This window comes from Hyla sarda, chromosome 9, assembly GCF_029499605.1.
Source record: "Hyla sarda isolate aHylSar1 chromosome 9, aHylSar1.hap1, whole genome shotgun sequence".
In the NCBI taxonomy this organism is placed as follows: Eukaryota; Metazoa; Chordata; class Amphibia; order Anura; family Hylidae; genus Hyla; species Hyla sarda.
In genome coordinates, this window is record NC_079197.1 from 112485006 (window position 1) to 112499744 (window position 14739).

General features: G+C 42.2%; 1 protein-coding gene across 2 annotated transcripts in view; it reads right to left on the reverse strand.

Annotated features, from left to right (window-relative positions):
- The window catches only part of FMR1 (fragile X messenger ribonucleoprotein 1), a 58313-nt gene that overhangs the window by 25064 nt on the left and 18510 nt on the right, over positions 1 to 14739 (reverse strand). For both annotated transcript variants that reach the window (XM_056537990.1, XM_056537989.1), the window contains exons 5-10: positions 9975 to 10046; positions 9696 to 9844; positions 7305 to 7398; positions 1320 to 1436; positions 973 to 1143; positions 791 to 869 (exon numbers count right to left, since the gene is read on the reverse strand). In XM_056537990.1, coding sequence (XP_056393965.1) covers positions 791 to 869; positions 973 to 1143; positions 1320 to 1436; positions 7305 to 7398; positions 9696 to 9844; positions 9975 to 10046 — 682 coding nt within the window. The remainder of the gene's footprint in view (positions 1 to 790; positions 870 to 972; positions 1144 to 1319; positions 1437 to 7304; positions 7399 to 9695; positions 9845 to 9974; positions 10047 to 14739) is intronic.

The following is a 14739-nucleotide window of genomic DNA, read 5'->3' on the forward strand; positions in this document are numbered from 1 at the left end:
AAAAGGGTTTCTCCCTGATAGAGACCAATTTAAGCCCATTTTCTGCACTAAAGACAAAGCAGGGAGAAACAATAGTTGGCTGTGTGCTTTTCCCAGGTAGTTTTAGGGCTCTATTATACAGGATGATTTAATCAAACAGATAATCAATCTGTGTAATATTTCCAGTGATCAGCCGATAAACAAGCAAACTTTTGTTTGGTGCACAACCATGTTTTTTGACCTGGTGACTCCTGCCCCCCCATCTGTTGCACACATTGCCCTGTGTACCAGAGGATGTGTGGGTGACATATAAAATGAATGCTCACACTCCGACTTATAAATATAAATATTTACTTAGGTAAAGGCTTAGGATTATCTATAACCCCAAGCCATGTTTAAAAAATAAAAATAAAAAAAGGAATCATCAGACCTGTAGACCACAGGATTTCATTTTATGCTTTTGGATTGCAATGCTTTATTAATTATTAATCATTAGTGCTGCAAAAAGCCTCTGTCAAATATATCAGATGTGAGAGAAACCCTGATGGAAGGCAGAGGAGAACAAAGCCGTAAAAAGGATTCGCTGTCTATTGAAGTATCAGACTGTATTACAGGCTGCCACCCTGTGGTTAAAACACTGAAAAGAGAAGAAGTTTTACTAAGCAGAATGAAGAGCTAGATATTGGCCACTTTGCAATTTACTATGGATTATGGGCCATGTGCAGAGATTAATGCATATCATTATTATACAAAAGCAGTATCAAAGAATAGAAAATATAGACTTCACATATGACAAGATAGACTTACATACCTACTAAGTTTCGAGGAACTTGGATTACATCTTCAGCAAATTCTAGGTATGTCCTTGCTTTCTTTACAGCATCTTGGTCCTAAACAAGTGAATCATTGAGAAGATAGTTACATAAAGTTCAAATAAATTTATATAACTGTTCTATGTTGACTTCTAGCTATTTCCAGCAGTTCAACCCTTACCTCACCATAAATATGAAATGTACATGTGTCTTCATCCAAATCAATAGCAGTTACCCCGGGGACTTTCCTAGCTTGTTGTATATTTGCGCCATGAGTGCCGATGGCTAAACCCATCAGATCTTCTCGTACAACAAATTGCTCATGGAATCTGGAGGCTAGCTGCCGTGAGCTCTGCAACAACACAAGTACTTCATGTATTTATCATGTTTACAACAGGCTGGGAAGAAGGCTTCAGTATCCATTCATCCACAATACAATTAAGGCAGATGAATACTGTACTGAAACACCTTACAAAGCCACAAGGCAACAACGGCTGAGCTGTGAAATGGACATTACAATCTACATACTTCAAGTTGCTTGCTGGCTTCTTCGTTTCTTAACATTAAAGACAATTTTGTCCGGAGGCTTCGGAAATGCATGTCGCTCAACATGTTCGCCCTTTTAATGGTAACTTCGTTAACAGACTGTAAAGGGATAAGGGAACATTCATATAAAAAATACTTAACAAAAGGGTGTTCATTTTCCCGTACTAAAATGTTCAACAAGCAGAAAAGCCTAATGCTGGGTAAAGTTATTTCACAAATGCATTTACCAGGCAGGTTAAATATACGAGCAGAGCTGCATTTGCCATTAGGCGTCTGTGGGTCTGTGGCTAGAGTAGCACTGCTGAGGAGGGGGGGGGAGGTACTTTAGCAAGGTAGATTAAGCAACAACATTTTTTTTTAATGTAGCTATGTTGTGGCCTGGAGAAAAGTAAATCCCCTTTTGGTGCAATTTGACATGGGTCAGAACTGCAGTCACAGCCGCTCATTAGGTTGAGGATTTGTGATTGATTTCACCACTTTCTGAGTCTAGGGGTGAAATCATGGTGAATCGGCATGTAACGCATACTGTCTTTTGCTACACATGTGTAACAGATCTGCATGAATAGATTAACCCCTTAAGAACATGCGCCGTAAATGTACGGCGCTGCATAGCACCTCTTAGCAGCCGCGGACCCACCGGTAATGGCGGACATCAGCGAACGCGCTGATGTCTGCCATTAACACCTCAGGTGCCGTGATCAATACAGATCATGGCCTCTGCTGCACTTATAATGGCTGATCTGATCGCTAGCGGCACTGCCGCTGGGATCAGATCAGCCAAGATGGCGGATGGAGGTCCCCTCACCTGCCTCCGTCATTCTCCCAGGGTCTTCTGCACTGATCTGCCTTCCAGCAGACCAGAGAAGATCACGATAATACATATAATATGCCCTATGCATAGCACTGAACAGTATTAACAATATAATGATTGCTATAAATAGTCCCCTGTGGAAATGTTAAAAAATAAATAAAAAATAGTAAAAGTGTGAAAAATCCCCTCCCCAATAAAGTTTTTAATCCCCTTTTATCCCCCCATTTTAATACATAAAAGCGTAAAAAAAAGATAAATAATAAACGTGCATAAATGTCCGTATTATAAAAATATAATGTTAATGATCCCCTACGACGAACAGCGTAAATGTAGAAAAAAATAATCAGCTTTTTTTGTCACATCAAAAAGTCACATGTACACAAATCTGGTACCGAAACAAACTACAGATCATAGCACAAAAAAATTGCCCTCACACATCCCTAAATACGGTAAAATAAGAAAGTTAGAGATGGTCAAAATAGGGCAATTTTAAACATACTGATTTTGTAAAAATAAGTTTGCGATTTTATAAAAGCAGTATAATAATAGAAAAGTATGTAACCATGGGTATCATTTTAATCATATTGATCCAGAGAAAAAAACAAGTATTTTTTATCGTAAAGTGTACAGCTTGAAAACTAAGCCCCAGCCCCCTAAATTTTGATTTTTGTTTAAATTTCCTTACACAAAAAATATTTTTGGGGTTTACCATACATTTTAGGGTAAACTGAGTGATGTAATTACAAAGTACATCTGGTCACGCAAAAAACAAGCCCCATATGGGTCTGGGAATGGAAATATAAAAAAAAGAGTTATGAATTTTAGAAGGCGAGGAGGAAAAAACAAAAACGCGAAAATAAGATTGGCTGCATCATTAAGGTAAAAATGGGCTGAGTACTTAAGGTGGTACCACCTCACCAGGACGTACATTTACGTCCTGCGTCCTTAAGGGGTTAAAGGGGTATTCCAGGGAAAAACTTTATTTTTCATATCTCAACTGGCTCCAGAAAATTAAACAGATTTGTAAATTACTTCTAATAAAATATCTTAATCCTTCCAATAATTATCAGCTGTTCAAGTTGAGTTGTTCTTTTCTGTCTGGCAACAGTGCTCTCTGCTGACATTTCTACTTGTCTCGGAAACTGCACAGAGTAGAAGAGGTTTGCTATGGGGATTTGCTTCTACTCTGGACAGTTCCCGAGACAGGTGTCATCAGAGAGCACTTAGAGAGAAAAGAACAACTCAACTTCAGCAGCTCATAAATACTGAAAGGATTAAGATTGAGAGTACTAGAGCGGCACTCCATTTAAATATGTGAGATTTATTCACCTAGTCATGTTACAGAGTGCAATGTTTCAGCATCACAATGAGGCCTTTCTCAAGCTGTGGCTGAAACGTTGCACTCTGTAACATGACTAGGTGAATAAATCCAGGGCTGTGGAGTTGGTAGATAAATGTTCCGACGCCGGAGTTTTTTGTACTTCCGACTCCGACTCCCTTGTATTAATATGCAAATGTATTTTATACATTCCTGGAAGGAAAGAAAGGCAACATACATGTCATTACCACAGGACTACTGACTGGGAAGCCACCAGTCTACTGTATTGAACAGTTTGTGTGCTGATCTGCTGCTGAAGATAGGGCAGTGGGAGGATCCATGAAGGGGTATTTATTATAAAACATGACTTCCCTAGTAGAATCCCATAGTCATGTTTAAAGGGGTACTCCGCCCCTAGACATCTTATCTCCTTAGGGGATAAGATGTCAGATCGCCGGGGTCCCACTGCTGGGGACCCCCAGGATCGCCGCTGCGGCACTGCGCTTTCATTACTACACAGAGCAAGTTCTCTCTGTGCGTAATGACGGGCGATACAGGGGACGGAGCAGCGTGACATCATGGCTCCGCCCCTCGTGACATCACGGCCCACCCCCTTAATGCAAGTCTATGGCAGGGGGCGTGACGCCCCCTCACATAGACTTGCATTGAGGGGGCGGGCCGTGACATCACAAGGGGTGGAGTCGTGATGTAACGATGCTCAGGCCCCTGTATCGCCCGTCATTACGCATAGAGCAAACTCGTTCTGTGCAGTAATGACAGCGCTGTGCCGCAGAGGCAATCCCGGGGGTCCCCAGCAGCGGGACACTGGCGATCTGACATCTTATCCCCTATCCTTTGGATAGGGGATAAGATGTCTAGGGGCGGAGTACCCCTTTAAGCTAACAATCGAGTTTACAAGTTTTTATATCCTTTTTCCACTGGTTTACAGCTTCAGTCTTGAACTATTGACCCTCCATTCCCTTCTCTTATACAAGTGTCTCTAGTCCTGCAAAAAAAAACATATTTACTTAATCCCTTATCAGGGAGAGGCTAGGTTACCCATGGGTTCTCTGTAACAGCAGAACACAACACTATGGAAAGTATAAGTATTGCCGCTCCTAATTGTGCGTTGCGTGCCATATAGTGAAGCACATGAAAAGCAAGCTTTTTCACGGTCACTTAACGTGTTCGTTTTGCGTTTACGTGAGGCACTGCATGCATTGGTCTTTATTCTTACAGTAGTACAGTAGTCATTAATTATAACTTTTTTTTTGAATTGGGACATTTAAACTTGCTTTTTTTTTCTTATTCCAATCTAAATTTAGTAGGAGTCGGAGCATTGTTTGCGGACTCAGACTCCAGGTGCCCAAAATTTTGTCCGACTCCTCAACTCCGACTCCACAGCCCTGAATAAATCTCACATATTTCAATGGAGTGCCGCTCTTCTACTCTTTTGTTTGGATCTATGGTTTGGAGTCAGGACCACAAGGAGCAGAGCACCCTTTGGACTGTAAGCCCAGTGTACAGTGCTTACCTTCAGAATTACTTTCTGTTTGGATGTTACAGGTCTGTTTATCAGGCAAAACTGACAGGACAGCCCTGGGTTACCAGTATGAAGCAGCCTCAAAAAACCTAAATGATGGTGCTGGCTGAGACTAAACAAGTGTAAACCACTGAGCTGCCATAATCAGTGTTGATCACAGTATCTAAGTCAGTGTTTTCCAACCAGGGTGCCTTGGGATGTTGCAAAACTACAACTCCCATCATGCCTGGACAGCCTTTGGGAAACACTGATCTAAGCGTATGTCCTTGTTCAATGTTTTATCTGAATGTCTGTCAGTCGTTACTGTTGCGCCTGCATGATCAATCTGGTGCATTTGTACACATCATGTTTGAAGTTATCTGCACCTTTTACAGATAACTATACCAAGAGTGTAGGAATTTGTCACGAAAAGAAAAAAAAAATACTGCAAAATTAGTTTTTCCCCTGCTGAAATTCTGCAAAACTATGGATGCCAGACGAACCTCATTCAAAGTCAATAGGACCCGTCGGGACCTGTTGTGCAACAGACCGCCCAATTCAACTTTTTCCGGCAGGGGTCTTTAATCCCTTAAGGACTAGGCCCATTTTGGCCTTAAGGACCAGACCAATTTTATTTTTGAATTTTCGTTTTTCCTCCTTGCCTTCTAAAAATCATAACTCTCTTATATTTCCATCCACAGACCCATATGACAGCTTGTTTTTTGCGTCACCAATTGTACTTTGTAATGACATCACTTATTTTACCATACAATGTACGGCACAACCAAACAAATATTATTTATGTGGGAAAATTGAAAAGAAAACCGCAATTTAGCACATTTTGGAAGGTTTTGTTTTCAAGCTGTACACTTTCCAGTAAAAATGACATGTTTTCTTTATTCTGTGGGTCAATACGATTAAAATGATGCTCATGTGATATGCTTTTATATAATTGTACCGCTTAAAAAAAATCTCAAACCATTTTAACAAAATTAGTATGTTTGAAATTGCCCTATTTTGACCACCTATAACTTACATTTTTCAGTATATGGGGCGATATGAGGGCTAATTTTTAGCGCCATGAGCTGTACTTTTTATCAGTACCACTTTTGCTTAGGTTTTACTTTTTATTAAAAAAAAATTGGGAATAAAATGTTACAAAAAAGCAGCAATTTTGGACTTTTTTATTTTTTTACGTTTACGCCGTTCACCATATGGTATAATTAACAATATATTTTAATAGTTCAGACTTTTGCGCACACGGCGATACCAAATATGTGTATTCATTTATTTTTTTTTTTAAAGCTTTTTTTTTTTTTGGGGGGGGGGGGGAAACGGACATTTAACTTTTTTATTGGGGGAGGGGATTTTTTCAATTTTTTTTTTTATTTTTTTTTTTATACACCTTTTATGTCCCCATAGGGAACTATTCATAGCAATCAGTTGATTGCTAATACTGTTCAGTGCTATGTATAGGACATAGCACTGCTCAGTATTATCGGTCATCTTCTGCTCTGGTCTGCTCGATCTCAGTCCAGAGCAGAAGACCCGGGAGACGGCCGGAGCCAGGTGAGGGGACCTCTGGCCGCCATGCTGGATGATCGGATCGCTGCAGGCGATCCGATCATCCATTGAAAGTACTGCAATTCTGCAGAAGCCGTGATCTGTATTGATCACGGCATCTGAGGGGTTAATGGCGGACATCCGCGCGATCGCGGTGCTTGCAATCATGGTGGAGCGTAAATGTACGTCATGGTACGCCAAGTACCATGTTACCATGACGTACATTTACGTCCATTGTCGTTAAGGGGTTAATGGAGCTCCAACATTAGCGTGAACCTAGCCTTACTATGTAGATGCCTAGGTCTAAATAAACAGCTTAAGACCCTTTGACACTACTGGATGAGCAGGTGCCTATAAGATTATGTTCACACGGCAGAATTAAAAAAGTAAAAAAATAAATAAATAAATTTAAAAAAAAAATTATATATATATATATATATATATATATATATATATATATATATATATATATATATATATATATATATATAATCAGGAGAGGGTCCAAAACACAAAAAAAGGTGCACCTTTCTCCATTATAGTTTTTAAACTGTCAGTTTCACTTCTGGTTTTGGACGAAAATAGTGACCAATATAATACGTATAAACCCAATGTCAGGCTCAGTTCACTTGAGCATTGGAGGTGCTTTCATCAAATATTTTACCATCTAGCCTTGGTATTACTGACCAACACCCACCAGGACAAATACAGGTTTTCTTACGTTTGATTTTGAAGGATAACTAAAATGCTTACCAAGATGACAAGCTGGCCATTTTCTGAATCGTATGTTACTGAAAACGCTCCTACTGCCTTTTTGAAGTCTTTGTGAGCAGATTCTTTTGCACACCTAAAAACAGCACAAAAAACACATTAAAAAGCCAAATAATACATCCATACATAGTGTCTGAACTATTATTATGTTAACTGACTGTCTGATTCATTTGTTTGTGCTTAGGGCACCTAGCTATTTAAAAGAGAATCATGCAGGACAATGTATCCCCTATTCAAAGGATAGGGAATAAGTGTCTGATTGCAGGGAGTCCGAGAGCTGGGACCCCCCGCGATGTCCTGCACCGCACCACGGCAGTCCCCAGGAACGAAATATGTCGACCACCGCACAAAGCGGCAGCCAACACACACTCTTCATGTATCTCTATGGGACAGCCAAAGATACCTGAAAGCTGTATCTTAGGCTCTCCCATAGAGATACATGGGAAGGTATGTTGGCCGCCAATTGGTGCGGGGGTCCACACAGCCTGTTCATGGGGAGAGCCGAGGTGCCATGTAGGAGATTTCTAGCACCCTTCACAATCAGACACTTCTCCCCTATCCTATGAATAGGGGATAAGTTGTCCTGTATGATAGTTCACCTTTAATGTGTGTATCCTATATGCAGGGTCTTGGCTGGACTGATCAAAAAAGTAGTTCCGGACTCATTCAGATTTTCTCCTCATTATACACTTGTGTTTCCTCGAGTATTTTCCCATTAAAAGGAATCTGTCACATGCATTTGCTGCTATGAGCTGAAGACACTGTTGGATAGCTGTTTGGATATAAAAGCAAACTGGATCTTTCATGGAGAACATATGAAATTGCCTTTTTATTTTATTTCTCAGCCAAGTGTCAAGCAGGTGGTGACAAGCTGCTCAAGTGCCACAGCTTGGAACAGTTGCTCGCTTGCACTCACCCTCCAGCCCTTGACAAAAGTACAGTGCTCTATATATTATCAGGGAGTGACCGGGAGGTAAGGGCAAGCAAGGAGACATGCTAGGCTGTGGCATTTAAGCTGCTCGGCTCTGTCACCTTGAAATGGCCTAAAAATAAAAAGGAGAGTTTGGCAACCACCATCAGCTCCAGAAAAGGTACAGCTTACTTTTATAATGAATTAACAGACAGCATATGTTTGGCAGAATGTGTTACCGGATTCAGATATACTGACTCCGGTGAGGTGAGGACGACAGCAATGAAGGAGGGACTTGAAAGCTGACAGCTAATGGTGCCGAGAAGTCAAGAAAAAATAAGTTCCAAATGTATACAGTACAATGGAGAAAAGAGACTGTCACACTCACCACTCTTGGCAGCTCTTCTTTAAATCAGTATTGTGAAGCAGGTACAGTCGTCATGATGCAGGGGCGCAGGGGATATATACGCTTCGTCTAGCCAACGCTCATGCGTGAGCGTTTGCTAGACGAAGCGTGTATATTGGCTGCACTCCTGCATCATGATGACTGTACCTGCTTCACAATACTGAATTAAAGAAGAGCTGACAAGAGTAGTGAGTGTGACAGTCTCCTTTCTTCATTGTACTGTATACAGCTTACTTTTATACTCCTATGGTAGGGTCACATGACATGGATCTGCAGCGTATTTTACGCTGCAGATCTGCCAGTGACCTGACCCTTAGTATCCCTCCAGCTGTTTCCCCCCCTGCTCGCAGTGGCAATTTGCCACTCCGAGCAGTCACACAGGGGCACGCGAGCCATTGCGCTTGCTCACAGTCTACTCAGACATTCGGGTGAGGCCACAATGTGTGAGTACACTGCGAATGCGCGCTGTGACTCGCACAGCGATTCGCCCTATGTGACTGCTCAGAGCGGCGGATTTCCGCTACAACTAGGGAAGAAACAGCTGGAGGCATACTAAAGGTCAGGTGACCGGCAGATATTACATATATTATGCTGCGGACCCGTGTCATGTGACCCTACCCTAACAGCTATCCAACAGTGTCTTCAGCTCTTAGCAATAAATACAACTGTCATTTTCCCTTTATATAAAGCCACACTGCAATATCACAAGGATATGCACAACTTTACAGTTTGGTAAAGGTCTGACTGCTGGGACTCCTACAATTCCTAGAGTGGCTGCAGTGCTAGAAAAGTATAAAGGGCACTTTTGGTTGTCCCTAAAAACTTGAGGAATGCAGAGAGAAAAGTTCTTTGTTCTAGGAATTGTGATTTGATAGCATATCGTAGTAGTACATTTTGTGGTAGGAACTTTAAAAATAAAATACATATATTTTGCCAATATTTTTACTGGTAACTCACTATGTTCCCCTTTATTATAACATTTTTATACAGTGAAATTTAAGGCCACTCAAAAGGTAGTAAGATGCAGCTCATTCTATTTTATTTTTAGTATACTTACATCTGCCGCAAATCTTCAGGAACATCCAGCTTCACTTTGTGGAAGGTGTTTTTTGTTGCTGGTGTGTTTGGATTTACAGATCGCAACCTTTCTATGGTGACTATCTCATTATAGGTGGCGTCACAAGCTGCATATTCTATTACGTAAAACTAGGCAGGAAGAAAAACTAAATGTGAGACGTCTATCTTTAAAATCATGATATTTTCTGCTTTAATTTTCCACCCAGTATTAAATCATAAACTATAACAAAGTAAGACAAAAATGTAGACATATTCCTACCTCACCCTTTATCATTCTAACTTTAGCAAGCCACCAGCAGCATGGCTCTTTCTCATTTGCTCTGGAATAAACCTGAAAAATAAAATAAAAAATAACAAAAATTTAAATCAAAAACTTTATGCAAAAAAGAAGAATTTTATTTGCAATATGCAACACATCACATCTGAATTGATGACTTAACTCAAACATTTGAGAGATCTTCCTAGAAACAAAGAAAACTAGTCTGTACTTTTCCTCAAAGACATATGTAAAATAACAAGAAAGCCTAAGTCACATACAAGAACAAACAAAGCCTCCTCGGCAGCCATTTTTAACTCTGGTGCTGCTAGTTATCGACCATGTCACCGTGGCTTTTCTATTACAGTTTATCACACTGGGTTCTCCACAGATATGTGAAGCTCTAGGACAATGTATACCCCCAATGGTTTCACCCTCCAGTTCCTTGATCTCCAATCAAAAATGTCCAAGAACACAGCAGAACAAGACCTGCTGCTCTTACAATAGGGAAGGTAAATTGTTTTCAGCCTGCTTCTAAACAATACTGTTGGGAGTAGTAGTACTTGCAGTTAAGGACAGATCACAGCGGGTGTTACTCCTGACACCCACTGTGATCCTCCTGTATAATGTATAGATGCAGCAAGCTGCTCTTCTATAGTCCCCTGCACTGCCGTATATATACACATATTAATATTTCCCACAGAGTTGAGATTGGCTGGAACCATCTGACCAATCACAGCTCTCTGCGGGAAATATGAATAGGTGTATATATACGGCAGTGCAGGGGGCCATAGAAGAGCGGCTGGCCGCATCTATACATTATACAGGAGGATCGCAACAGGCGATCTGTCAATTAGTACAGGTACTACTACTCCCATCATGGAACAGTGTGTTCCATGCTGGGAGTAGTACTACCTAAAAAATGTTGAGGGAAAAAAAGTGAAAAACACACACACACACACACACACACACACACACACACACTACATTTTTATTATTGTCGGCTACATTTTTATTGCCCTGCCCGCCCACATAAATTGATCCGTTTAAAAAAAATTAAGAAAAATTGTTATAAAAAAAGATACATTTCGTTAAATACATTTTTTCCCATTACTACTGTATCTATTATTATTTTTTAATGGTACCCTACGAAATTTTTATATAAAAAAGGTATCTCCATCACTTTTTTGGATGGCTAAAGTCCAAAAAAGAATAAAAACCGCCGGCAAAAACGCCAATGTTAAAACCAACATGGCGTTTTTCTTGGTGTTTTTTGCTCTATTGGAGGCAAACGCCGCGATTTATGCGCAAAAAATGCCAAACTAGGTTTTGTTGGGCATTTTTAAAGAACCAGCCTCTGAGCTAAAAATTGCTGAAAAATGCCAAAAGGATAAAAAAAATACGCCAAACTGAAAAACACAAAGTGGATATGGCATTTTGCAGTTTAATATTGACTTGCAGCTAACATCTGGACGCAGCGTTTTTTCGCTGAAAAAAACGCTGTGCGGGAAAATTGGTGTTTTTACTGCATTTTTGCAAAATAATCCTCAGTGGAATTCCAGCCTTAAACTCTTTTTGTGGTTTTGATTCATTCTCATCTTGCCTATTATAAATTTACTTATAGTCCATCCCAAATTTCGCAGCCAGACTCCTCTTCCTCTCCAGCTGTTACACCGATGCCTCTTCCTATATCAATCCCTACACTGGTTACCCATACAGCTCAGAATAGAGCACAAAATCCCCACTCTTACTGGGTCCGGTTGCGATCCATTTCACTCTCTTCTCTCTGTCTACCATCCTACATGTTCTCTCTGCTCTGCTTATGATCTAACACTAACATCTTCTATAATCCGAACCTCTCACTGCCCTCAAAGGGGAGATTCATCAAATCCTGTCCATTATAAAAACGGTGCAGGTCACTTGTGCTCATTTTTTTTTTCCTGTACAACTGGAAAAAATACTAAAAAGGTTCAAAATTTTTGCTGAGTTGCCCATAACAACCAATCAGATCGCGTCTCTCATTTTTTTGAAAAGGCTTCTGAAAGTGATCTGATTGGTTGCTATGGGCAACTCAGCAAATTTCCCCCTTTTAATTCTAGAAAAAATTTGAACCTTTTTAGTATTTTTTCCAGTTGTACAGGAAAAAAACAAAAACAAAATGAGCACAAGTGACCTGCACAGATAACCAGATGTCCCACAACCCTTCATAACTACCGTATATACTCGAGTATAAGCCGACCCGAGTATAAGCCGAGACCCCTAATTTCAACCCAAAATCCCAGGAAAAGTTATTGACTCGAGTATAAGCCTAGGGTGGGAAATACCTCATCCCCCCCTGTCATCATCCAGACCCGTCATTAACATCCTCGTCATCATCCCACACATCCCCCCTTCATCATCCCCTTATCATCCCACACATCCCCCCTTCATCATCCCCTTGTCATCATCCCACACATCCCCTTATCCCACACATCCCCCCTTCATCATCCCCTTGTCATCATCCCACACATCCCCCCTTCATCATCCCCTTGTCATCATCCCACACATCCCCTTATCATCCCACACATCCCCCCTTCATCATCCCCTTGTAATCATCCCACACCCCCCCCCCTTCATCATCCCCACCCCCCTTCATCATCCTCTTCTCATCATTCGCCCTCAGTGGTCTTCAACCTGCGGACCTCCAGAGGTTTCAAAACTACAACTCCCAGCAAGCCCGGGCAGCCATCGGCTGTCCGGGCTTGCTGGGAGTTGTAGTTTTGAAACCTCCGGAGGTCCGCAGGTTGAAGACCACTGCGGCCTTCAACATGCGGACCTCCAGAGGTTTCAAAACTACAACTCCCAGCAAGCCCGGGCAGCCATCGGCTGTCCGGGCTTGCTGGGAGTTGTAGTTTTGAAACCTCCGGAGGTCCGCAGGTTGAAGACCACTGCGGCCTTCAACATGCGGACCTCCAGAGGTTTCAAAACTACAACTCCCAGCAAGCCCGGGCAGCCATCGGCTGTCCGGGCTTGCTGGGAGTTGTAGTTTTGAAACCTCCGGAGGTCCGCAGGTTGAAGACCACTGCGGCCTTCAACATCATCCAGCCCCCTCTCACCCCCTTTAGTTCTGAGTACTCACCTCCGCTCGGCGCTGGTCCGGTCCTGCAGGGCTGTCCGGAGAGGAGGTGGTCCGGTGAGGAGGTGGTCCGGGCTGCTATCTTCACCGGGGGCGCCTCTTCTCCGCGCTTCCGGCCCGGAATAGAGCCGTTGCCTTAACAACGACGCATCTGCGTCATTGTCAAGGCAACGTGACTATTCTGAGGCCGGGCCCGAAGCGCTTAGAAGAGGCCTCCCCGGTGAAGATAGCAGCCCGGACCACCTCCTCACCGGACCACCTCCTTACCGGACAGCCCTGCAGGACCGGACCAGCGCCGAGCGGAGGTGAGTACTCAGAACTAAAGGGGGTGAGAGGGGGCTGGATGATGTTGAAGGCCGCAGTGGTCTTCAACCTGCGGACCTCCGGAGGTTTCAAAACTACAACTCCCAGCAAGCCCGGACAGCCGATGGCTGCCCGGGCTTGCTGGGAGTTGTAGTTTTGAAACCTCTGGAAGTCCGCAGGTTGAAGACCACTGCGGGTGGGGGAGTTCACTCGAGTATAAGCCGAGGGGGGTGTTTTCAGCACGAAAAATCGTGCTGAAAAACTCGGCTTATACTCGAGTATATACGGTAGATCAATAAGGATTTGTATACATTGGTCTAATTTCCTTTTGTAACACGCCCATGAGAAATCTGTCTAACAGATCCCAACAAACCCCACTAACCACATATTTGCAATACGGTTCCAGTGTCAAGTTTTTGTCGAAAAACTGATTCCTCAAAATCGTACTGAACTGAATCAAAACGTGTGTACAAATTTTAACCCGTAAACGGATTGAAAAAAAATGTCTGGTTGCATCCGTTCTTTTCTTTTAAGAAAAAAAAGTATACCTTTCACTTGTTTGATTGAAATTTTCACTTGTAAAAGTTTCACTTGTTTGATTGAAATTCCCCCCCCCAAAAAAAAAAAAAAACTGTGCAAAGTCAAAAACCGAATGGTGCAAACTGGATGGAACCATAAGCACATACAGTTCTCTACGGTTCCCACAGACTCCCATGTTAAAAAAAAAAAAAAAGTCTGTAACAGAAAGGCAGAAAGACCTGGCACAGCTGACTGATGGCTCTCCGTACTGTGGCAAGGTGATGGGACCTATCCGTTCCCGACTGGTGAGGTGTGGTGCTAAACGTGTATGGAAAGTAAGCACATACGTATGTAGCAAAAAAGAAAGTTAACACGTAGTGACTCACCACTTCTGTAGAATCTTGTTTAATAGTGCTGGTAAGCGTACAGCTGGCACAAAACAACGGGAACGGGTGTGCAGGGAGGGCTAGACGTGGCGGGGGGAGTTCGAGTCTCGAGCTCCCCCCGCCACGTCTAGCCCTCCCTGCACACCCGTTCCCGTTGTTTTGTGCCAGCTGTACGCTTACCAGCACTATTAAACAAGATTCTACAGAAGTGGTGAGTCGCTACGTGTTACCTTTCTTTTTTGCTACATAAAAAAAAAAAAAAAAACTGTATACGGTTTCAATACGGATTTTCACCCAGACCAAAAACAGTGGTAGGCTAGTTTTGGGTACGGGAAGAAAACTGACAAAACCGGACAAGACGCAAAACGGATGCAACCGAACGCATCTTTGGCATATGTTTTTCAATGGAGAGTCAATGCATACGGTTTTCAATATGGTTCCATAC